The sequence below is a fragment of the Mus caroli genome, unplaced genomic scaffold (assembly GCF_978045245.1).
Source record: "Mus caroli unplaced genomic scaffold, Mus_caroli_1 scaffold_8, whole genome shotgun sequence".
Taxonomy (NCBI): domain Eukaryota; kingdom Metazoa; phylum Chordata; class Mammalia; order Rodentia; family Muridae; genus Mus; species Mus caroli.
The window spans coordinates 124,102,367-124,126,938 of record NW_028227263.1 but is presented as its reverse complement, the minus strand read 5'-3'; the positions used below and the strand labels follow the sequence as shown (position 1 = coordinate 124,126,938).

General features: G+C 50.7%; 1 protein-coding gene across 4 annotated transcripts; it reads right to left on the bottom strand.

The window, feature by feature from the left end:
• Nucleotides 1–7,145: 7,145 nt before the first annotated feature.
• Nucleotides 7,146–23,636, bottom strand: Cblc (Cbl proto-oncogene C). 4 transcript variants are annotated; one of them, XR_015048006.1, is made up of 12 exons: nucleotides 23,233–23,636; nucleotides 19,626–19,772; nucleotides 19,334–19,490; nucleotides 18,933–19,054; nucleotides 17,467–17,604; nucleotides 15,826–15,913; nucleotides 13,469–13,600; nucleotides 12,730–12,891; nucleotides 12,294–12,371; nucleotides 8,378–8,484; nucleotides 8,207–8,281; nucleotides 7,146–7,227 (listed from the first exon to the last, which is right to left on the bottom strand). XR_015048006.1 is itself a non-coding variant. In XM_029479155.2 (10 exons), the coding sequence occupies exons 1-10, from the start codon at nucleotides 23,580–23,582 to the stop codon at nucleotides 7,180–7,182; spliced, it is 1,422 nt and encodes a 473-aa protein (XP_029335015.1). In that variant the 5' UTR covers nucleotides 23,583–23,636; the 3' UTR covers nucleotides 7,146–7,179. The 4 variants fall into 4 exon arrangements, 2 of the variants coding, with proteins under 2 accessions (XP_029335015.1, XP_029335014.2); XR_015048007.1 differs by having other exon boundaries at nucleotides 7,146–7,224; XM_029479155.2 differs by lacking the exons at nucleotides 8,207–8,281; nucleotides 8,378–8,484.
• Nucleotides 23,637–24,572: the final 936 nt, after the last annotated feature.

The following is a 24,572-nucleotide window of genomic DNA, read 5'->3' as shown; positions in this document are numbered from 1 at the left end:
GGCTATTGTTGAGTGTTAGGACACCTGGGTGTGGTGGTGGGAGGCTTCTTTAATCCTCTCACTCAGGAGGCAGAGGCAGGTGGATCTCAGTGCTTAAGACCAGCCTGGTCTACAGAGCGAGTTCCAGGACAGCCAGGGCTACACAGTGAGATACTACCTCTAAAAAATCAAAACAAACGAACCAAAACCTCAACCAAATAGAAGGAGTTCGAGAATAACCTGTGCTCCATGAGGTCCTCTCTCAAAAACAAAGAGAGGGCTGGAGAGACGGCAGCTCAGCTGTTCAGAGCACTCACAGCTCTTGCAGAGTACCCAGGTCCCAGTACCAATGTCCCATCAGGTGGCTCACAACAGCCTATAACTCCATTTCCAGGGGACTTGATGCCTTCTCAAATTTGATGGCTTCTGTGAGCACCAGGCAAACACATGGTGAATGCACATATGTATAAGCAAAGACTCGTGCACATAAAACAAATAGACCTTTAAAAATAAATAAGTATTAAAAACAAAATAAAAGTAAAACTTTTAAAACAATCCAAACCAGAGTAGCCATCACGGGGTGCCATCTCCACTCCCCAGAGGGCTTTTTTACACAGTGCCCACGTGTTCTCTGGGACTCTCCTGCTCTTCTGTCTCTGGCCTGTGCATCTGATTACTGGGTCTGGAGACTGGCATCAGCCACTTCCTTTGTGCCTTTATAAAGTCAGCAGGTAGCTGGAGTTTAGTTAGCTGGAGCTTAGTGGTGCCTTTAATCCCAGCACCCAGGAGGCAGAGACAGAGGCAGGCAGAACTCTGAGTTCTAGGCCAGCCTGGTCTTCAGAGTGAGTTCAAGGACAGCCAGGGCTGCACAGAGAAACCCTGTCTTGAAATACACCACACACACACACACACACACACACACACACACAAAGAGTCAGCAGGCCGTGGCGCTGGAGGAGGTGAAGGAGGAGGGCCCCGTGGCAAGTGCACAGACAAAACACACCATCCCTGGACTTGTAGAAACTAGTATCACAATGTCATCTCCCTTTGTCCCCTACAGTTAGGCCTTACAAAACAGCCAGAAGAATCCTGTGAAGATGTGAGTCAGTCCAGGCCACTGTTCTGGTCAGAATACGCCCACGGCTCCATCTCCTTGAACATAAAAACCAATGTTCTCTCTGTGGTTTGAAAGGTCCTAGATTTAAGTCCTTTCCTTCCCTGACCCTGCCTTCCCTGACCCCACTTTCCTTCCCATCTCCCTCTTAAGCAACATTTTTATCACCCTGGTCGTTCTGATGACGTGCTGTGCTATTCCATCAACCCCAGAACCTTTGCACTTCCTATCCTCTCTGCCAGGGCATCTTTCCACTGACTGGCTTCCTCCTCCTTCCATTCTAATCTCTCCTGAGGCTTGTCTCATTAGAGAGCTTCAGATACCAGCTCCTGCTCCCCCACCCTGTCCCCTTTATCATGGGGATAAATTCTGTTTGCCTTGTATTGTCTGGTGCAGAATCTGTACCCCAAGGGGACAGGAACTCCACAAGGGTCACACTGGCCCACCAGTGCTAGGCCAGTGACTGACTTGGGAGATATTTGTGTGCTGAATTAAGTCATGTTCTGACTCTGTCCTGCTGTCTCACTTGTATAGATCAGCAGTCACATGTCACTTAACAATGGGCATCCGTTCAGATAAGGGCGTTGCTAGGCAATTGATCCTCACGAGCATCACGAAAGTAGATCCACAAGCAAAATCAGCTCGGACATTATCATCAGGCCATATGATTTTATGAGCCAGCATCACACATGGGGTCTGTGTTGTGTGACACACTACTCTATCTCACTGTCCCTTCAATAAAAGGTAGAGAAACTGCTTTGTAACTGTGTGCATCTCTCCATAGACTTCATAATGATTATTTATTTATGTGTATATATGCCGTGAGCCCCTCCATGCAGGTTCTGGGAATTGAACTCTAGTCCTCTGGAAGAGCAACAAGTGTCTTAACCGCTGAGCCATGGTCATAGGCACTGATGTATTGCTGTGAAGAGACACCATGACCAAGGCACACTTTAAGTGGAAGTTCACGTGGTGAGGCCCCTGCATGTGGTGCTCTGCTGAGGCAAGACCCGGGGTAGGACATGTAGCGTTTGGAAAGAGTATAAATAGGACTCCACGGTCAGTGATGGTGCACTTACATAGCTAGGCTTGGAACGCTTCGTTTGTCTCAAATCTTCATCTTTGCTGTCTCCACTTCATTGAGAGAGGCACAGCAGAGAACGTCTCCTGCTGTCCCGAATGGTCCTGGTTGATGCTGCTGTCTCGTGCTGATTTGGTGGAGGCCTGGCGGTTTCTTGCTGCAGATTCCTGTTTGCTATCCTGACACTGCTCCGCTGGACTGCGGGAATCCTGACAACAGAGATTGGAATCACCTGAAAGAGCTACTTCCAAACAGGTCCACATCCCCTGTGCTATTTAACATCTGTTCTCTCCTACCTTTATTTGTTTTTCTTTCTTTCTTTCTTTCTTTCTTTCTTTCTTTCTTTCTTTCTTCTTCTTTTTTTTTGTTTTTGTTTTTGTTTGTTTTTTGAAGACAGGGTTTCTCTATATAGCTTTGGCTGTCCTGGAGCTCACTCTCTAGACCAGCCTGGCCTCGAACTCAGAAATCCACCTACCTCTGCCTCCCAAGTGGTGGGATTAAAGGAGTGGGCCACCATTTCCGGGCTTAATTAATTCATCATCATCACCATTATCATCATCATTATTTTGAAATGGTCTTACTACTATACTATTATGTAACCTTGGCTGGCCAGAAACTCACTCCATAGACCAGGCTGGGTTGAGTTTGCAGAGATTCGCCTGCCTCTCTGAATGGTGTGATTAAAGGTATGGGCTATTATTATTATTGCTATTGCTATGACTTTGTGTGTGTGTGTGTGTGTGTGCAACAGCACTTTACATGTAGAGGCAGAGACTGGAGAATCACCAAAAGTTCAAAGCCGGCTTTGTCTAAATAGTTCTAGGCCAGCAACGGGGACTACATAGCAGGACTCTGTCTCAAACAATAACAAACAAAGTCATAAAAAACCACAATAAGTTCCAGGCTGGTCTGAGTTACAGAGTTAAACAAGTTGGACTAAATGGAAATTTTCCAGTTGGTTACGTTCTTGCTGAACAAGATTAAGGATCCGAGTTTGGATCCCCAGTGCCCATCCACATGAAAGCTGGGGCATGCAGCATGCATCTGGAACCCCAGCACTGCGGAAGGTGTCTGACTCTATTCCTGGGGAGGCACGTAAAAATGTCCACCCATCCCAGACAGAGAACCCATGACAGGGCAAAGTGAACAAACGAGTTTATTGGGGGGTCACTTACAGGGGCAGGGATGGCTCAAAGACTGTTTCATCACCAAAGCCCACACCGATCTGAGTGAAACCTGGGAGTCACTGCACAGCCTGCAGGAACTTGAAGGGTCGGAGAGCTATCCTCTCTCCTCAGTGGTCCTTAATGATCATATAAGGATCAGTGGGGGAGGAGGGATATGTACAACTTGTCAGTTTCAGGGACTTCCTGAGATTTGTGAAGTCCTCCAAGATGAAATGCTTTAACTTGGGGAAAACTGCTACACAACAGGCAGAGGCAGAAGGATAGCCAGGGCGTGCTGGGCAGCAAGACTAAGGAAGATACTCAAGCTAAGCTTTTGGCCTCCACACATGTGTGTACACAGCCCAATACATCACACACAACCCAATACATTACACACACAGCAATACATCACACACATACACACCAATAAATCACATACAGAGACAATACACACCCACACCTCCACACAGCACAGGACATCACACACACTCACACGTACATACACACACCAATCTCATACACATATCCAATACATCAAACATACACTCCGCAATATGTCACACACTGCAATATATTACACACCCCCAATATATCACACACATATACACACAAATGCACACACACACACACACACACACACACACACACACACCAAAAGGTGATGTGCATGGTGGCACACACCTGTAACCCTAGCACTTGGGTGGTGGAGACAGAAGGATCAGGGCTTCAGCCACCTTTGGCTACATGGTAGACTCAAGGCCAGGCTGAGTTACGCAAGAACTTATTTTTAAAATAAAGTGTTCAAATGGGCAGTCAATAATGCTTGTTTGTTATTGATGCTTTAAGACAAGATTTCTCTATGTGACCTGGCTGTCCTGGAACTAGCCCTGTAGACCAGGCTGGCTGGCCTCGAACTCAGAGATCCACCTGCCTCTGCCTCCCGGGTGCTGACATTTAAGACATGCGACACCACACAGGGCCTTTAATAGAGACTTTTTTTTTTTTTTTTTTTCCGAGACAGGGTTTCTCTTTATAGCCCTGGCTGTCCTGGAACTCACTTTGTAGACTAGGCTGGCCTCGAACTCAGAAATCGGCCTGCCTCTGCCTTTTAAAAATAATGACTTTTAAAAATACATTATTAGCATTAATATGGATGGGAGCATTGCGCACTGAGTCAGAGACAACTTCTGGAGTCTATGCTGTCCTTCTCCTGTGTCTGTCAGGGAGCCAGTCCAACTGGTCAGCCTTGGTGCCAAGTCCTCTTACCACCCGAGATATCTCAACTGTGCTGTGCTGGGTACTGTTAGGCATCGGATACTTGCCATCTGCCCCATTCCTGCCTTCGCGCAGTCCCTCATGGTTGGAAGCTCCACACCCTCTATGGAAACGGACAGTGGCAGGTGTTTGTTGTTCTGCCACTGGGAGCCAAGGTGATCTAAGCTGGGAAAGCCATGCCAGACATGTGAATTAGGAATGAGCGCTGCAGAGGAAGCCAGCCCTGGCTAGGCTTTCCACTCATGGCAGCTGGAGCAGATCCTGTTTTCTAAAGATGGCAGAAACAATTTCTCACCCCACAAGACCGTCTATAATCAGATCTTGACATTCCCTGCATGAGGAAGTGGGTAGTGAAGCCTTGGCTCAGTAGAGCATTTGTCTAAAATCCTCTGGTGAGGGGTGAGGCCATGTCTCAGTGGTAGAGTCCCTGCCTAGAATCCTCCAGTGAGGGGCTGGGGGCGTGGCTCAATGACAGAGTGCTTGATTGGCAGCGAGACACCTTAGGTTCTATCCAAGCCCACAAGAAAACAAGAAAGGAAGAATGGAAAAATGAAAGTAGGGATCTTTGTTTCTTCCCCCTTGAGATTTGAGGTACATAACCAACAGAAGGTATTAGAAGTAGAACCACACACCGCCGTGATGGAAAACAGGCCACACAACTCCTGTAAAAATCATTGGAGTAGTCATCTTCCCACAGCTGAGAGATTGTTTCGTCCTATTTTTGTTGTTGATAGTCTTGCTATGTAGCCTAGGCTAGCCTTGAATTTGGGATTGGCCTGTCTGTGATCCTTGAGTGCTGGAATTAGAGTTGAGAACCACCATGTCTGCCTCTTCGGGAACTTGTTTCTTTGTTTTTTTGTTTTGGATGGGGGCTGGGATAGAGCTTAGGGCCTCCTGCATGCTGAAATTTAAATGCTCTAAAGTTTAGCCACGCCCCCAGCCCCTCACTGGCAGATTCTAGGTAGGGCTCTACCACTGAGCCACGCCCCCAGCCCCTCACTGGGGGATTCTAGGCAGGGGCTCTACCACTGAGCCACGCCCCCAGCCTCTCACTGGGGGATTCTAGGCAGGGGCTCTACCACTGAGCCACACCCCCAGCCCCTCACTGGGGGATTCTAGGCAGGGCTCTACCACTGAACCACACCCCCAGCCCCTCACTGGGGGATTCTAGGCAGGGGCTTTACCACTGAGCCACGCCCCCAGCCCCTCACTGGGCTATTCTAGGCAGGGGCTCTACCACTGAGCCACGCCCCCAACCCCTCATTGGGGGATTCTAGGCAGAGGCTCTACCACTGAGCCACGCCCCCAGTCCCTCACTGGGGGATTCTAGGCAGGGGCTCTACCACTGAGCAACGCCCCCAGCCCCTCCCTGGGGGAGTCTAGACAATGGTGGTTCTGCTAATACCTACAGGTCCCAGGACCTACTGATTGCATCCCCCGATACAATCCTGAGCCAGAACCATCAAGTGAGACCTCTGTCTCTCACCCCCCAACCCCCGCTTCGGCAACCCCAATCGGTTAAATGATAACCACCATCACCTGCTACTCTGATGGACTTTTGATGAGCCACTGATGAGCAAAAGGGCAGTGACACCCTGCCTTATAGTGACAGTGCAAGCAGCAGGTGACTATAGCATGCTCAGGTCACTGGGGAACCTGTGCTGTCCTCATCAAACCGGTTCTGTAGAGCGGTTTCCGTCGCTGGCCGTTGCTGGCTAGTTGCCAGCTCTCCAAGCTGCTGCTGGGATTCTGTGACTGACCCAAAAAAATCCTCTCAATAAATTCCCTTGTGTTCCTGAAGTGGTTTTTGTTACTTGTTATTATTTGTTACTTATCTGTGAGTCAAGCTTTCCAGCCCCCTTCCCATGGGACACGGACTCCTCATCTCTATAATCTCAGATGTCCCCTCTTCCTGGAAGCCTTCCCTGATTACCTGGGTCAGGCTAGGTGCCTCCCTCTGGCTTCCTAGAGTCTCCTGGTGTCCCCTTCCAAGTAACTTTGCCCATCTTAGGCCAGCTGAGGTCTGTCTTCATTGGACTCTAGGTGCATGGTACAAGTGGCCTGGTGGACAATGGATAAGAGAGAGAGGGTGTGGAAGCCATGGGCTGGTTGAATCTAAAATAAATGGAGCCTGGGTCCCTCCAGAGTCAATGAGAGTGCTGGAGAAGATTCAGCAGCTTGCTTGAAACCAGTGGTTACATTATTTTTTGAGAATGGGTGAGAGGAAAGGGCGAGGTAGGCAAGTGAGGTCTCTAACTGCTGAAAACATCCAGAGGGATTTCTAGGTTTAGGTCTCAGACCCTCAGGGCTGGTGACCGGATGGTGGGCAGGGCTGGGTGCGTCATGACCTGAGAACTGTGATGTAGGATTCCATTTCTGATGGAGGAGGGGCTCCTGGGTGGGAATATCTGAGGGGGGGCCCACCCTGAGTTAATCGGGCAGGGTCAGGGGTCAGGTCTAGACCCATCCTTCCCCAGAACTACGACGCCCCCTGGTGGCATTGTTGGTCTCTGTCACACACACAGGAGGATTGAAAGATCAGGATTCAATTTATTTCTGCCTTGTCACTCCTTCCAGCCCCAAGGCTCCCTTCCTCCAGTCCAGGTGCCCTGCTGTGTGGAAGAAAAAGGTGTTAGAGTTTTTAGTCACTCACTCACTCAGTCTCACGACCTATCTGCTTTTTGATACAGGATTTCCCTGTGTAGCCCTGGCTCTCTTGGAACTCACTCTGTAGAGCTGACAGGCCTTGACCTCTGTGTCTGCCTCCTGAGTTCTGCGATTAAGGGAGTGTGCCACCATCGCCCTGCTTATTTATGTTTAATAATAAAAGCAGTTTATTTTTAATTTGTGTGTGTGTGGGTATGTGCACATGGGTGCAATGCCTGAGGAGGCCAGAAGGGGGCGATGGATTTCCCGGAGCTGGCGATGCAGGCAATCATGAGCCACTTAACAGAGATGCTGGGAACTGAAACTTGGTCCTGGACAAGAGCAGGGCCCACTCTTAACTGTTGGGTTCTCCCTCCCAAACCTCGTTTGTTGTTGTTTAGAAACAGAAGGTCAGCAAGGCAGCTTAGCAGGAAAGGCCTGCACACCTGACGACTTGAGGTCCAGTCCCATGGTGGCAGGGGAGAGTGGACTCCCCGGAAGTTGTCCTCTAACCCCCTACATACACCGCAGCACGTGCCATACCCCCACCACAAAGGAAATACATAAGTGCAATTGGAATTTCTTTCTTTCTTTCTTTCTTTCTTTCTTTCTTTCTTTCTTTCTTTCTTTCTTTCTAGAAAAAGGTAAACCTCATGTAGCCCAGGCTGACCTGGAACTCATTATGTAACAGAGGATGGCCCTGATCCTACCTCCATCTCCGAAGTGCTGTGATTACAGACCCTTGTCGCTACTCAGTTTACAAAATGCCAAGGACCACTGACCCCGGAACTTTGAGGCAGACAAACACTCAAACCAAAACCCACATCACTAGACTCCCTCTCCGTTGTTTTTTAGACAGGGTCTTGAATGCCCTGATGATAACTGTGCCAGGTGCAGTCACATCTGTGATGGAGAGTAATCGGAAGGGAAGCAAGAAAGACTCACCTAGCCTCTGGGTTTTGGGCATAACTCGGGGTCCTGTGGGGTCTGCGGGAGGGGTGTTTTCCCTCTCAGGAGCTTCTGCCATGGAGAGAGTCACCAGGTGGTGTTGGTTTCATGCGACTCAGTCTTTTCCCTCTGTTCCCTCTCCCCCAAGACCCTGAGTCCTCTACTTACTCTGTGGCCTCCTCCCTGGCCCGGGGCCTGGAGGTGACTTCCCACAGAACCGAGGCCATTTTGGGGAGAGGAAGTGGAGGTCGGAGCCTGGGCAGGGCGAGTGGTGCCTGAAAGGAAGGGAGTAGGGAATGTTTCCTGGGCCAGTGAGATAGCTCAGTGTATAAAGGCACGTGCTGCCAAACCTCATGTCTTGGGTTCCATCACCAGGGCCCACGAAGGAGAAAACTTAACTCCTGCAAGTTGTCTTCTGACCCCCACAAATGTGCTGAGACAGGCAAGCCCATGTGCTTGCACGTGCATATGTGTGTATGTGTGTATACACACACACAGAGACAATTAAGAATAAAAATAAAATGTAAACAAAAGAAAACAAAACCAAGCCAGGCAATGGTGGCGCATGCCTTTAATCCCAGCACTCGGGAGGCAGAGGCAGGCGGATTTCTGAGTTCGAGGCCAGCCTGGTCTACAGAGTGAGTTCCAGGACAGCCAGGGCTACACAGAGAAGCCATATCTCAAAAAACAAGCAAACAAACAACCAAAAAACGAAACAAAACAAAAAATTGGGAGGTTATCCTTGGCTACAAAGCCAGTTTGAGGCAAGCCCAACCTTCAGTGAGGCCCTGTCTCAAAAATACTTATATATTCATGCCACAAACATTTCTAGATTACTGTTCCAGACTTTGAGGACACAGTCATGAATGAGAAAAATCTTTGCTCTTGCAGAACTGACAAACATGGAGAAATAAAGAGAATTGTTCTCGAAGTGCTAGGGCCAAGGTTGGGAGGGGAGTGGGGGGGCAGTGAGGTGGGAGGAGGTGGGCGGCAGCTCTCAAGTAAGGAAGTCGCTCAGGTGTTCCTAGTCCTTTCAAGCAAAGGAGAGTAGTTGGCTAGAGAGAGGAGGACAGCTGCAAAGGCCTCTGGGTAACTGGAGTGACAAACCAGAAAGGGGGGAGGGGGAGCGCCAAGCTAGAAGGGGCGGGGCTTGTTGCCTGTTGGAAGGGCAAGGCTTGGTAGGTAGCCTAGATCCATAAATCACAGGACTGGGGCCCAGTGGTGGTGGCGCCTTTAATCCCAGCACTTGGGAGGCAGAAGCAGGTGGATCTCTGAGTTCAAGGCCAGCCTGGTCTACAAAGTGATTTCTAGGACAGCCAGGGCTACAAAGAGAAACTCTGTCTTGGAAAAACAACAACAACAACAACAACAACAACAACAACAACAAACAAAACCACACACACAGAGAATGTAACCAAACAACTAAAAAAGAAAAAAAAAAAATCAGGACTCGGAAAGCTGAGGCAAGAGCATCCGGAGTTCAGGCACAGCTTTGGCTTTGTGTAACCTGGTCCTGCCAGGAAAGCGCACACGCAGGACTGTACAAGAGTCTCCATTACAATTGTTATGACCCTGGAATGCACACCATCTCATCCAGAGCATTTAGATCTGGTTCCCAGGTCTAAATCCCCTATGCTCGTGGTCTCTCAGTGTCTCCTCTGGTTGCTGGGATCATAGCAGTACCCACCTTACTAGGCTGTCACAATAATGGTGCATGTGAGGAAGCCATGAGACTCCTTTAAAAAGGAGGGAGGGGCTTTGGGCATGGTTCAGTGGCAATACATGCCCGGAGGCCACTGGAGAAGGGCTAGGGTGAAGCTCAGTGGGGTACTTGTCTAAAATAAATGAGCCCCTGGGTTCAATTCTTAGAACCTCAAAATAAAGATGGGAGGGGTGCTGGAGAGATGGCCCAGTGATTTAGAGCAAGATTAAGCCCCCATACCACCTGGTGGCTCACAATCATCTGTAACTCCAGTTCCAGGGGATCTGCTGCCCTCTTCTGGCCTGTGTAGATACTGCACTCACCTTTATGCACACAGTACCTACCCAACATACATGCATCGGGCCTACACACATTATACACATAAATGAAAAATGCCAGACATGGTGGCACAGGCCTTTGTTCCCAGCACTTGGGAGGTTGAAGGATCTCTGTGAGTTCTAAACCATCCTGGTCTACAGAGCAAGTTTCAGGCGGGGCTACATAAAATTAAATAGCCGGGCGTGGTGGCACATGCCTTTAGTCCCAGCACTCGGGAGGCAGAGGCAGGCGGATTTCTGAGTTCGAGGCCAGCCTGGTCTACAAAGTGAGCTCCAGGACAGCCAGGGCTATACAGAGAAACCCTGTCTCGAAAAACCAAAAAAAATAAAAAAATAAAAAAAATTAAATTAAATAACAGGGCTGGAAAGATGGCACAGTGGTTAGAGTCACAACTAAGAGTTTCCAGCACCCAGACTGTGCCTTAAACTGTCTATAACTCCAGTTTTAGGGGATCCAACACCCTCTTCTGATCTTCCTGGACACCAGACATGTATACATATACAGGCAAAACACAAACACTAAAATAAATAAATCTTTGTTTGTTTGTTTGAAACAGGGTCTCTCTGTGTAGCCCTTGGTGTACTGGAACTTACTTAGTAGACCAGGCTGGCCTCGAACTCACAGAGATCTGCCTGCATCTGCCTGACAAGTGCTGGGATTAGAGACCTATGCCACCACATCCTGCCTAAAACTAACTAACTAAATATGATGATGATGACATCGACAGTGGTGGCGGTGGTGATGAGAAGGAGGAGGAGGAAGAGGTGGGGTGGGCGAAGGACCTAACAATGCCAAGAGCATTTGAACTGCTCTGAGAAGTACGGTCACCTTTCTGGTAAGGGGTGTGCCCAAGGCTTGCTCGTCCCTGATGTGTTTGGGAGAAGGAAGGAGTAGGAGGCTCACAGGAATGTGTAGAGGGCAGGGAAAGTCTCATGCCAGGCACAGGGCACGGCCTAGGCCAAGGTGCACCCACGTGGCTGGAAGTGACCGGCAGGCTGCCGTCCTGGCTGTGGCCCCTCCTTGTCCTCGGGGAGCCAGCTGAGTGCCTCCTAATGTTTCCATTTGCCTTTGGCCATGGGTCCAGATCTGTTTTTAGCTTCCCTCCCCGGGTGCTCCGGCCCCCCTCCCTGCTGGCTCTCTCTCCTTGCTGTGGTAGAATAATGTTCCCGGATTTCCTGAGCTGTTTGAAGTCAGCTGGGTATTGATCGCAGCCAGTGTGTACTTAGCTAGACGACAGGGACAGTTGCCTTCCCCATTGGGGAGGGTCTCAGAAGGCCCAGGGGTGGGAAGACAATGCAAAACAGAGCTCATTTAAGGAATGAACATGTGGGAGCTGGGCTGAAGAATGCATTGTTCACCCCAAAACTTAGGAGGCTGAGGCAGGAAGATGGAAAGTTTAAGCCAGCCTAGAAGTCATAGTAAGAACCTGCCTTCAAAAGGACGGGAAAGAGGAGGAGGGAGGGGAGGAGGGGAGGGGGAGGGGAGGAGGGAGGGGAGGAGGGAGAGGAGAGAGAAGTGAGAGGAGCATAAGGGGGAGGAAGAAGTAGAGGTGGAAGGAAAGAAAAGAAAGGCAGGCTGGAGCGATGGTTCAGTAATTAAGAGCACTGGCTGCTCTTGCAAAGGACCCAGGCTCGATTCCCAGCTCCCACATGGCAGCTCACAACCATCTGTAACTGTAACTCCAGTTCTAGATCCAACCTTCTCTCTTCCGGCCTCCATGGGTGCTACATGCTCACGGCGCACAGAAATACATGCAGGCCAAACACTAATCTACACAAAATATTTCTAAAAATTAAAAATAGGCCAGGTGTGGTGTGGGAGCACTGGGAGGCAGAGGCAGGCAGATCTCTGAGTTCAAGGCCAGCCTGGTCTGCAGAGTGGGTTCCAGGACAGCCAGGGCTACACAGAGAACACCCCCCCCCAAAAAGGGAAGGGGATGGCATCTTAGCATTGTTGCTGAGTATGTGACCATTCCTGTGACCCCCAGTGTGGCTACGCCAGGGTGAAGTGAGACCCCAGCCACCCACCTCAGACCTCACTCACCAGTGTCAGCCAGCCTTTGTCTTGGGGTCCTTGAGGGAACTGATCTTCAGGGGGTAGTGGGGGAGCAGAGGGAGTCACCTAGAGAATACAGAGGAGGCAGATTATGGCTATGTTCCTCACACCTACACGTGTTTTTACTAGTGGCCAGCAGGGGGCGCTGGGCAGCCTCTACATACAACAGGTTCAGGGTCTCTCCCCTCAGGTCAGACTGCCAGGGAAAGCCAGGGCAGCCAGGCACAAAGTCAGGAACATTAACATCTAAGCATCCTGTTCTAGACCCTCCTCCCTCACACCCAGAGTCCAGGTCCCAGGCCCCCTCCCTCAGACCCAGATGTATTGAGTCTAGCCTCCTCCCTCAGACCCAGGACTTCAGTATCAGCCCTCCTCCCTCAGATCCTCAGAACAGTGGTTCCAGGTCCCGCCTGTCTCTGCTCACCGGCCCCAGTTTCCGCTCAGCAGCCTCCTGGTGACAGTTGTCTCTTGAGTCATCTGCAGCAGTCCTGACCTCCGTTGGCCTCTCCTGTGCCTGACAGATACTCACAGCCTCTCGACCTTTGATCTCACAACGGCAGAAGGGACAGGTCTGGCTGTCTGAGTTCTAGGGACAAAGAGGAAAAATGTCACTCACCTTGTTGTCTCCTGTGTCCCTTCTGACTTCAAAAGACCTCCAATAAAAGGAGTGCGGGGGTTGGGGGGATGGCAGAAGAGAGCCTAGCTCTGGGATGGGAGGCGGGTAAAGGGAGGCTGGCATCAGGTTGGGATGTGGCTGGTATACTCTGAATCCAGGAGGGACCCACAGGCTAGGACCTAGCCCAGCAGAGCTGCTGAGGCCTGTGCTGTAGGCTCTGTGGGACTGACCCACTCTGCACTATGAATGATGGTATCTTATGTTCTATTCTTTGAAGTCAAGGTCCAGTAAGGGAAGCTATTGACTCCACAAGGCCTGTTGCGAGGGAGAAACGGAGCCCCTTTTAAAACATATTAAGTAGCAGCTCAGGGAGAAGTGGAGGGTGGACTCGGCCTGAGATGGCTAAGGCAGCAGCAGTGTGGAGAGCCCCACCCACCAGACCTCTGTTCTCTCTGGAGCCCTGCTTCCTCAATGGGAGATCCAGATGGGGCTTTTAGGGGAGGGATGGGGAGGTGGGGGCGGGGCAGAGGGCAGATGGCAGCCCCACCTGCCAGGCAGCCAGGCAGCAGCTGCAGAGAAGATGCCCACAGGGCTCGATCCTCACGTCCTTGTCCCTCTCTGCGCAGATCTTGCACAGCTGGAACGTGGAGTTCATGGCTTGGTAGAGCAGCAGTTGCTCCTGGGAGAAAAATGGACAGGGGTTGGGGTGGGGGTGGGGGGCTGGTTAGGAGGATGGTTCTCGAAATCTGTGCCAGCCTGCATACTCTCCCAAGTTCACGGCTGGGGCTGGGGATTAGCATGGTTGGCAGGTTTGCCTGATTTTCGGGAAGCCTTGGGTTCTACCGCTAGCCCCACATAAACTGGATGTGCCTGCAGAGGTCTGTAAATGGTAGCACTGGTGGGGGTGGGGGAACAAGGACATGCAGGAGGGTCCCCTTCAGTTACACAGGGACTTTGAGGCCAGCCTGGGGTTCATGAAACCTTGTCTCTCAACCAAACCAAACCAACAACAATAAAACACAACCCCTCACAGAAAACTGACAACCAGGTGGAAGGCCAGTGCACCCACGACTCTCATCGGTATGTGTTTCTTCCTCTTTCCTGGCCATAGGATCTTACTATGCATCCCAGAGGTGGGACTTAGCCCAAGCAGCAGTGGAATTACAGCCAAGTGTCACATCAGACAAAGCATGTCTTCAACCCTCGACCAGAGACCTGTTTTCTGGATCCCTCGTGATTTGGGAATGCTGGTGCATTTTAGCTATTTAGTTTTAAACAATTCTCTAATTCCAGGGTATCTGACACCCTCTTCTGGCTTCTGTGGACACTATACACAGATGGGGGCACATACATACAGGCAAATACTCATACACACAAAATATATATATATTTTTTTTTTGGTTTTTCGAGACAGGGTTTCTCTGTATAGCCCTGGCTGTCCTGGAACTCACTTTGTAGACCAGGCTGGCCTCGAACTCAGAAATAATTTTTTAAATAATAAAAATAAATATTTAGCTGGGCGTGGCAGCGCATGCCTTTAATCCTAGCACTTGGGAGGCAGAGGCAGGCGGATTTCTGAGTTCGAGGCCAGCCTGGTCTACAAAGTGAGTTCCAGGACAGCCAGGGATATATAGAGAAACCCTGTCTCGAAAAAGAAAAAAAAAAAAAAAAACAAAAAAAACAACAACCCAAAAAATAAATATTTAAAATATATTTTAAAAGTTATATAAAGTTGGGCAGTGGTGGCACATGCCTTTAATCCCAGCACTCTGGAGGCTGAGGGAGGCAGATCTCAGTGAGTTCAAGGCCAGCCTGGTTTGTGCACAGAGAGAAAAATCTTAAATATAGAATGGAATGTACTTAGGCTAAAAAAATTTCATAGTGTCAAAGGTCTGTAATTCCTCCAGAGGCCAAGGCAGGAGGATGAAGAGCTCCAGGCCCAGCTACATAGAAAACCCTTGCACCACAACCTCAAGGGCCAGGCACTGAGGTGTACACCTTTGGTACCAGAAGTTAGGGGGCAGCGGCAGAGGGAGTTTATGAGTTCAAGGCCAGCCAGGTTGACCACCAGCTAAACAAATTCCAGAACAGTCAGGGCTATTAAGAGAGATCTTGAAATAATAATAACCACCACCACCATCATCATGGCGGGGGTGGGGGGCACCCCTCAAAAACCAAGGCTAAATGTCGGTAGCACTCTCTGTACATATGTGCCATGGTGCCATATGGAGGTCAGAGGATGACTCAGTTCTCTCCTCCCACCCCGGGGATGCTGGGAACTGAAGTGATGTCATCAGGCTTGGCTGCGCTGCCTAAAGTCAGTACTCCTGTTACTGCCCAGACCTTTACAGTATAGTCAATAAAGCCATTTCCTTATTTAAAAACATGGGAGTGTGGCTCAGTGGCAGAACCCTGCCTAGAATCCCCCAGTGAGGGGCTGGGGGTGTGGCTCAGTGGTAGAGCCCCTGCCTAGAATCCCCCAGTGAGAGGCTGGGGGCGTGGCTCAGTGGTAGAGCCCCTGCTTAGAATCCCCCAATGAGGGGCTGGGGGCGGTGCTCAGTGGTTGAACTCTAGTGTAGCAAGCATAAGTTTCTGGGTTCCATCCTAAGAACAAAAAGAAAAACATCTTGGCTCTTCTGGCACTGGGTGTCTGCTCAGACTCAGAGCTGATAAACACTCAAATGCATCAGCTATTTTGATGATCTCAGAAGCTCTTTTCTTCATTCGATATCCAAGAAAAAACCTTGGCGAGGAGGCTTGCAGAGGCGACAGTTCCCAGTGGAGGAACTCAGAGAGTCTCAGAGAAGCAAGGGTTGGCTCGTATGTACACGGCTCCAAGCCAGCACCACATCCCCAGATCTCTAAGCTAAGTAGCTGGGTAGTGGACGTGAGTGTGGAACTCACCTCTGACACTTGGATGCGCTGGTAGGGTTCTGCCCGGCAGAGCTCAGTCAGGTCTGGGTTGTGTTTCTTTCCATCAGGGAAGAGGAAGCTGAGGGGAGAACATAGTTGGGCTCTGAGGGGCTGGACTCACAAGGACCCGCTTACCTCATCTACCTGGTGTGCGTGCATTCGTGCATGCATGCATAGGTGTATGCATACATGAGTATGTGCATGTGTGAGTGTGTGTGCGCATGTGCATTAGGACCTGACACGCGCCCACACTGGAACTTCCCAGAGCAAGTGTACTCTCCAATCCCTGGGACAGAACTGTCCACTTGATCATTTTAGAGAAGCTGCACTGAACCGTTGGCCTCCAGCCTGAGAATCAAAAAAGAAATCTAAACCTCTGTCCTTCCAGGATCTGTGTTCTATTTTGTAGTGTTGACCTAGCCTGGAGCATTTTAGGCAGGGGCTCTACCACTAATCTATACTCCCAGCCCCTCACTGGGGGATTCTAGGCAGGGGCTCTACCACTGAGCCACGCCCCCAGCCCCTCACTGGGGGATTCTAGGCAGGGGCTCTACCACTGAGCCACGCCCCCAGCCCCTCACTGGGGGATTCTAGGCAGGGGCTCTACCACTGATCCACACCCCAGCCCCTCACTGGGGGATTCTAGGCAGGGGCTCTACCACTGAGCCACGCCCCCAGCCCCTCACTGGGGGATTCTAGGCAGGGGCTCTACACCAGCTACAACCCCAGCCCCTCACTGGGGGAGTCTAGGCAGGGGCTCTACCACTGTGCCACGTCCCCAGTATGATCAGTTTATACTTTTTTCTTTTTCTTGCTGAACAAGAATCTCACAGTGTAGCTTACAATGCAGATCTCAGGATACTCCTGTACCTTGAATACTTACACACACACACACACACACACACACCCCACATATCTCCCTCCTGCTCAAGACCAGTACATTTCCAAAACAAAGAACAGAAGACCAAATACATTCTTAAAAAAAAAAAAAAAAGGTATAAAATGCCATACGCTTGCCTGCTCCTTGAGAGTAACTGTTGTTTGTAATGACTCAAGGCTCTTGCTATTTTGTAGAACAGGAGCCTTGTGAACAATGAGAAGCAACAGGTCTGTGCACCTGTCCCTCTCTTCTCTGTCTCTATCTCACACCAGCCCTGCAGCTCATTGGTAGCATCTGGCCTAGCTAGGAAGCATCCCCAGCAGGGCAAACCAGGAAAGATCTGGGTGAGAGAGAACCCTGGAGAGCCGCCGGCCCCTTCCCTCATCACCGCGGGCAACTTCCTTCAGGAAACCGCCGGAGGCAGATGAGGTTACAGGTGGAAAACCACTAGTTTGGCTGTTTCCCCGCCCCTGACCTTACAATCTAGACCCTAGAGCGGGATACAGTTTCTAGAAGCACAGGTTTTGAAGCCCAGTCTGGGGAAGGGATTTTGCACTTTGCAGCCGGCTGCCTGGCTGCAGACATTCCCCCGCCTTGAGAACCCGGCCGCCCCCTGCTGGCAGCTAGTGGCGTTGCAGCTTGGTGTGCTGGCTGTGTCCACGCCCGTACCTTCAAGCCAAACGCGTGATTTGTGCTAAATCTCTCCAAGTAGATTTTGCTAACACCCTTTTTCTATTAGGCTGGGGACTCACATGCCGTCCTTTTGTCCCTTCAGGAGCACCTGCAGCAGAGGTTTGTTGAGAGGAATGGTTTGCAGGATGCTTCCATCGGAGCTCACGTACCCAATGGCCCACTGCCCTAGGCGGGTACAGCTTGGCCGGAAGATATAGCTGTGGAAAGATGACATGGGATGGAGAGTGGTCGCTGCTGTCTCTTTTTGGGACACTCAGCTGTCTGCCCTGTCGGAGATCCAGGTATCTCCTTCCTCATCCTTTATGGAAGAGGGGCCTTGCTCCGCATTCACAGTTACAGACCGAGAGGGTATATGGCTGTAGCTTTAGCTACCATTGCCCACCAGAGCAATGGGTCACATCTGAGAATGAGCCTAATACAGGAAAAAACGGAAGCAAGTTACACTCAGGCATGACCTCCGATGAAAGTGCTTGAAAGCTTGGATCTGTCTGTGTGTTCTTCCTTTCCATTTTATAATTTTCCCTCTCTTCACCTATACAGCTGATTGAAGGCTAGCCTGGGCTACGAGATACCTTATCTACCTATAGCAACCCATCTAGACAAGGACATTGTCACCGAGCAGCGTCTGGTGATAGAGACAGACAGACTGAGAGAGCCCCCCCTTCTCTTCCTTCCCCTCCCTCCCCCAGCCTGAAGAGAATGGGGGGTCTCTAGAGAGCAGCTGCTATACTGTCCTTGCCTTCCAGAGGCTGCCACACTTCAGCCCTGCAGAGACTGATTTCTTCCTTCAACCTGTGGGTGCTCAGTGTATCCTCAGCCTGTTAAGGAGAGCCAACTAGCTGGACCGTAAGAGGTGCACGCTTTTAATCCCAGCACTCAGGAGGCAGGCAGATCTCTGAGTTTGAGGCCATCCTGGTGTACGGAGCAAGTTCCAGCACAGCCAGGGCTACACAGAGAAACTCAAAATGAAACAAAAAGCAAACAAATAAACCTCGGCAAACCCGAGTGGAGTGGTGATATCCATAACCCCAGCACTCAAGGGTCATCCTTATCTACATGGCAAGTTTGAGGCTAGCCTGGGCTAAATGCAGCAAGCCCTGTCTCAAAGCAAAACCATTTAACAGGTTTATAGCATAGCCTTTAACTTGTCAAGACCGGGCCTTATCTTCAGAACTCCTTGGTAGAGCTGATAGTGTTGCTTTATTTGCTGGGCTGTGGGATGACCCAGGAGGCTCCGGAAGAGGAGGCAGGGGTTCTGGGCATCTTAACTCAGAGGTTTTATTTGAGACAGTGTCTCAGGTGGCCCAGGCTGGCTTTGAACTTTTCATCCTCCAGCCTCCACCTCCCAAGTGCTGGAACTACAGGAAAACCACCAACCCCCCAGCTGCAGAGCTCCCACCTCTGGGTTCCCAGGAACCTCAATTCTCAGCCTCTCAGAAGTTGAGGGATTCCGCCCCCCCTCCTCCCCACCCTACACACTAGCCAGGACTAGACTACTTGTCTCAGAGAACCCTGCTTTGCTCACCTGCCTGGTTTGTCCCTGTAGGCCTGCAGGCGTGTTTGGACCTCATCGTAGGTAAGGAAGGCCATGTAGCCAGGGTGGTTGACAGCCAGGAGTTGCCAATTCCTCAGTAAAGTGGGCCACGGCTGGGAGGGACAGAGATAATCACTAAGGGACCAAGGAAGTAGCCTATGCCTTAGGACCTTCAGGGTTCAAGAATCCACCACCCTACCCACATCCGTGATGGTCCTGAACACTGTTTATAAACACAGGAAACCATATACCCTTTCTTCCCCAAGACTCAGTGGTCCAGACCCAGCCTTCCTCCCTTAGATCCAGTGTGCCCAGTCCCTATCTCCTCCCTCAGACCCAGGGGTCCAGGCCCTAGCACCTTCCTCAGACCCCGATCCATGACCTTCCCTGACCTGGAAGAGCCTGGTGAAGACGTCAAACTCAAAGACGGACACGTGGCCGTTACAAGTGAGGTCCAAGGTGGACCGCAAGGCCTGCATGGTAGGGCCTGGTTCCACAGGGTGGCGGGCACACAGGAGGGACTGGAACTCAGCCCAGGGAAGCACGCACCTGGATGGGAAGGTTACAGCTACGGATGGAGAGAGGGTCTATGGTAGGAAGCAGCTCTTCTCCCCACTTCCGGTCCTTGGGCAGGGCAGTTAAGGGACTTTGGAGCCCACCGTCCGGTGGTGAAGGTCCACTCACCGAACTCCACAATACTCTCTCCAGAAGATGTGGGCGGAGCCCTTGGTGAGCTGGTACAGGTGCCCACAGTACTCCCCCGCAGGGAAGAGTGCGCTCAACTCTGCGTGCATGTGACTGAAGATGAGGGCCAGCTTGGCCAGTTGTCGCCTGTGGGGTGGGGGTGGGGGGGGAAGCTATGAGCATCACACATGATGTAGGGAGAGTCCCTACAGGTGCAAGGCCTCCAGATTTCCTCTTGTGAATCAATGTACCAAGAGCCAGTCTCAGTTCTGAGGCCTCTGTTTTCTGCATCCCCGTTTCCTCATCGATGAAGGAAGTGTGGAAGCTAAAGTCCAAACCGGCCTCCAGCCAGCATAGCACTGAGATGGCGGGGTATAACCATCTGCCATCGGTGTTTAGCGAATGCCCAGAACTGCCTTCCACACTAGTGGGTGTGTTGGCTGCCCTGAGTTTGAGATCAGGATGTAGAAGGCAATAACGGGTTTTTGGACAATTAACAGCTATGAAAGTCCTGGAAAATCATTAACAAATGTTTTCCCAAGTCTCCTCAGTTCCTCACCTGTGAAGTGCAAATAAACATGTGAGTTCAGCTCCTGAATCACTGGAGAACAGTGGGGGGGGGGGGCTTGGCCAAACCTTATGAGCACAGAGAGGACACAGCTCAGCAGTAGAAACCCTGCCTAGAATCCCCTAGTGAGGGACTGGGGGTGTGGCTCAGTAGAAAAGCCCCTGCCTACCAACCATACTTAGGGTTCTGGGTTCCATCCCCAGCATTTTCTTTTTTTTTTATTTATTTATTTATTTTTTTAGATTCATTTATTTATTATATGTAAGTACACTGTAGCTGTCTTCAGACACTCCAGAAGAGGGAGTCAGATCTTGTTAAGGATGGTTGTGAGCCACCATGTGGTTGCTGGGATTTGAACTCCTGACCTTCGGAAGAGCAGTCGGGTGCTCTTACCCACTGAGCCATCTCACCAGCCCCCCAGCATTTTCAAAATCAAACAAAACCTGCATATTATATTGGGTTAGCACTCAGTGCATGCTGATTTTATTATATTTCTCATTTATACTAATAGCTTCCGTGGCCAGGTCTGTAGGGCTCCTGACAGTTTCTTAGCAACCTTGCTTTCCAGAATGCAGAGCTGTGTAGTCCAATGAGTTTGCCATCAGCAACTCTGGCTGGCTCAGACTGGAAGCTACCTTCCCCCTCCCCCACCCTTTTTTGAGACGATATCTCATTATATAGTTTGAGTTGGCCTTTAAACTCACTCTGTAGACCAGGCTGGCCTCAAACTATCAGAAATCTGCCTGCCTTTGCCTCCTGAGTACTGAGGTCAGAGGGCTCTGGCACCACATTCAGCCTAGAGTGACAAGCTGGTTCTTTGGTTTGCTTGGTTTTTTTGAGACAGCTACAATATTCCACAATTAAAGCACCTACTGCTGTTTCTTTTGTAGCCCAGGCTGTCCTAGAATTCAGTCTGTAGGCCAGGCTGTCCTTGAATTCAGAGATCCACCTGGGCTGGGACTAAAGGTATGCACCACCACTTGGCCTGCCTCCTCCTCCTCCTCCTCCTCTTCTTAAGATTTACTTTTGGAGCTCAGGGGTTACATAAAATAAAAATAAGTCTTTTAGGGCTGGAGAGATGGCTCAGTGGGTAAGAGCACCCGACTGCTCTTCTGAAGGTCCAGAGTTCAAATCCCAGCAACCACATGGTGGCTCACAACCATCCGTAACGAGATCTGGCGCCCTCTTCTGGAGTGTCTGAAGACAGCTACAGTGTACTTACATATAATAAATAAATAAATCTTTAAAAAAAATAAGTCTTTTAAAAAATATTAACCAAAAAGAAAAAAAAAATACTTTTATGTTAAATTTTGTGTACGTGTGCATGCATGTGTGTGCCTGTGTAAACAGATATGTGCACATGAGTGTGGATTCCTGAGGAGGTCTGAAGAGGTGTCAGATCCCTTGGAGCTGGAGTTACAGGTGATTGTGAGCCATCTATCCTGGGCGCTGGAACCTGGGTCCTCTGCTAGAGCAGAAAGCCCTCTGCCTCTAAGTCAGTGCTCCTCAACCTTCCTAAGGCTGAGACCCTTTAATACATTTCTGTATGTTCTGGTGACCCCAGCCATAAAAATATTTTCCTTGCTACTTCCTAACTGTTTGCTACTGTTATAAGTCATAATGTAAACACTCGTGCTTTCCCATGGTGTTAGGGGACCCTGTGAAAGGGTGGTTGGATGGCCAGGTTGAGAACCACTTCCTAAAGCCATCTCTCCAGCAGGTGCGTTAGCTGTGGCATATACACTAGACTGCAACAACGCAGGCTGAAAGAAAGTAACAAAAATTGTAACAATTGGGGCTAGAGTTGGTTCAGCTGTTAAAAACACTGGCAGCCTGTCTTCTGACTCTGCACACAGTGAAAGCTAATTCCGAGTGATAAGAAATCTATAACTGAGCAGTGGTGGTGCTGCCTTTACTCTCAGAGGCAGAGGCAGAGGCAGGCGGATCTGTGTGGGTTCTGGGCTAGCCTGGTCTACAGAGGGAATTCCAGGACAGCTAGAGCTACACAGAGAAATGGGATCCAAAAACAACCAACCAATCTACCAACCAAACAAGAGAACCAGTTTATTTCTCCGGGCTGATTGTGGTGCCAGAGCCCTTTGACCCCAGTACTCAGGAGGCAGAGGTGGATCTCTGTGAGTTTGAGGCCAGCCTGGTCTACAGATCGAGTTTAAAGGCCAGCTGGAACTACATAAGGAAGAAAGAAAGAAAGAAAGAAAGAAAGAAAGAAAGAAAGAAAGAAGAGAAGAGAAGATAGTATTTTCATTATATATACACACACATACATATATATGCACATGTGTATATATATATATATTCAGGCAAGTCACAACTAAGGCTAGGGAGCCAGACCCAAATCACCAATTTAGACCTTGCTCTGGGGTCCAGCTCCAGTTCTCCTATGCAGTTGTCCCACAAGCCAGAGGGCAGGCACATCTAAGGTCCTTGAAACAGATACCTTTGCTGGAAGCCAGACAGGTGGAGGTTGGGGTGGGAGTGGGGGCTGGCCTGTTTCTCAGGCTGGACAGGTAGGTCCACTCATCCTGCCTCCCCAACAGGAAGTTTGCTTTTTTTTGTTCCGAGACAGGGTTTCTCTATGTAGCCCTGGCTGTCCTGGAACTCACTTTGTAGACCAGGCTGGCCTCGAACTCAGAAATTCGTCTGCCTCTGTCTCCCAAGTGCTGGGATTAAAGGCGTGTGCCGCCACTGCCTAGCTGAAGTTTGCTCTTCTTCTAGGAGAGACACATGCCTGCACCCCAGGTTCAAGCTGATCTACAAAAGGGAGAAAGGGGGCCTGGCGGCAAGGGTGCTTAAAGGGGGGAATAATGGGGAGGAAGGCTGGACCTGTACCCCTGGGTCTGATGGAAGAAAGGCCTTGTGACTCTTGGGTCTGATTGAGGAGGGTTGGCGCTTGTACTTCTAGGTCTGAAGGAGGAGGGTGGAAGCTGGACCCCTGGGTCTGAGGGAACAGGCGGCTGGTGGCACACAATCCGGAAATCACTAGTTTGTGACTTGTCTCTGAGGTAGGTTAGCGCTCACCTGAATCTGGAGCCCTCCCGGAAAACATCCTGGTTCACGTCCTTTTTGCCTCGGGGTGGCAGTAGCTCCGCCACCTGCCTGCCTTTGACCTCCAGATTGGCCAGGTAGATGGCCAGAAAGTCATCGGCGCCACCGGGACCCTCGGGGTCTCCCCTGGCCTCGCGCCGGGCCTTTGCCACCTCTCCAAGTAGCTGTGCGGTGCGGGGCAGCAGGTCCCGCAGGGACGGGGGCCCCATGATCATCCTGGGATCCCTGCATTGCTCTTCTAGGCGCTGGAGCAACTTCACCGCCCGGCTAAGTGCGCGGGGCTCGCCCCACTGCCACCCTCGCGGGGCTGCCGCCGCAGCCATGGGTCCCTCGGGTGGCTTGGGACTGGGACGGAGGGGTGTGGCGGGGAAAGGGTCCAGGTAGGGGCGGGACCAAGAGAGAGCAGGGGGCAGGACCTGGAGGACCGGGAGAGGACTGTAGGTAAAAGGGGCCGGCCTGGGGAGTCTGAGGGAGGAGAGCTAGAGTCTGGATTTATTGGTGTTGAGAAAAGAGGTGGTTCCGCAGGTAGGGCTCTGGGACAAGGCACCCTTTCATGAACTGTGGCTGAAGATGTCAGTCTTTCTTCTTAGCGGAGTCAGAGAGCTGAGTCTTCTAAGAGCAGATAGGCAAGTAGTTACTCTGTGTCCCCGAGGGAAGGTACTAGAACCACCGGAGTTCAGGCCCCCGTGGCAGGTAAGGGAAATTAAGTTGCAGTTTAAGTACCCAGATTTCAAAAGAGGTGAAAGGGGTGTGGCGGAAAGTGGCGTTCAGGAATGCACAGAGCTGCAGGAAGTGGCTGCCGGGCAGGTTTGCACCCCAACCTGCCAGACCTGTAGGTCCGCCCTGATTGTGCTTCAGACACCACCAGAGGGCGCCGTGGACACGGTTCTCTCTGCCCCAGGGCACCCAGGGCATCAAGCAAGCCAGCCACCACCCCAGCTCGGCCGGGTACTGACTCCTCAGCCTGCCTGCTCTCTCCCTCCCTCTCCCTTCCTCTTCCTCCCTGTTTGGGAAAAACTCCAGATCCAGGAGATCTGAAGCCTCTGTCCTCTGAAGACACCCTGGGTAAGCACACACACACACACACACACACACACACACTTTGTTGTTCTAGCTTTGTTTTTTTAGACAGTATCTCACCATTCAACCCTGGGCATTCTGGAACTAACTCTGTAGAGCAGGCTGGCATCAAGCTCACAGAGATCTACCTGCCTCTGCCTCCCAAATGCTGGGACTAAAGGCACGGGGCATGCCTGGTGCAATATTTTTTATTATTTAAAAAAAATCCCAGCACGATGGAGTCAGAGGGAGAC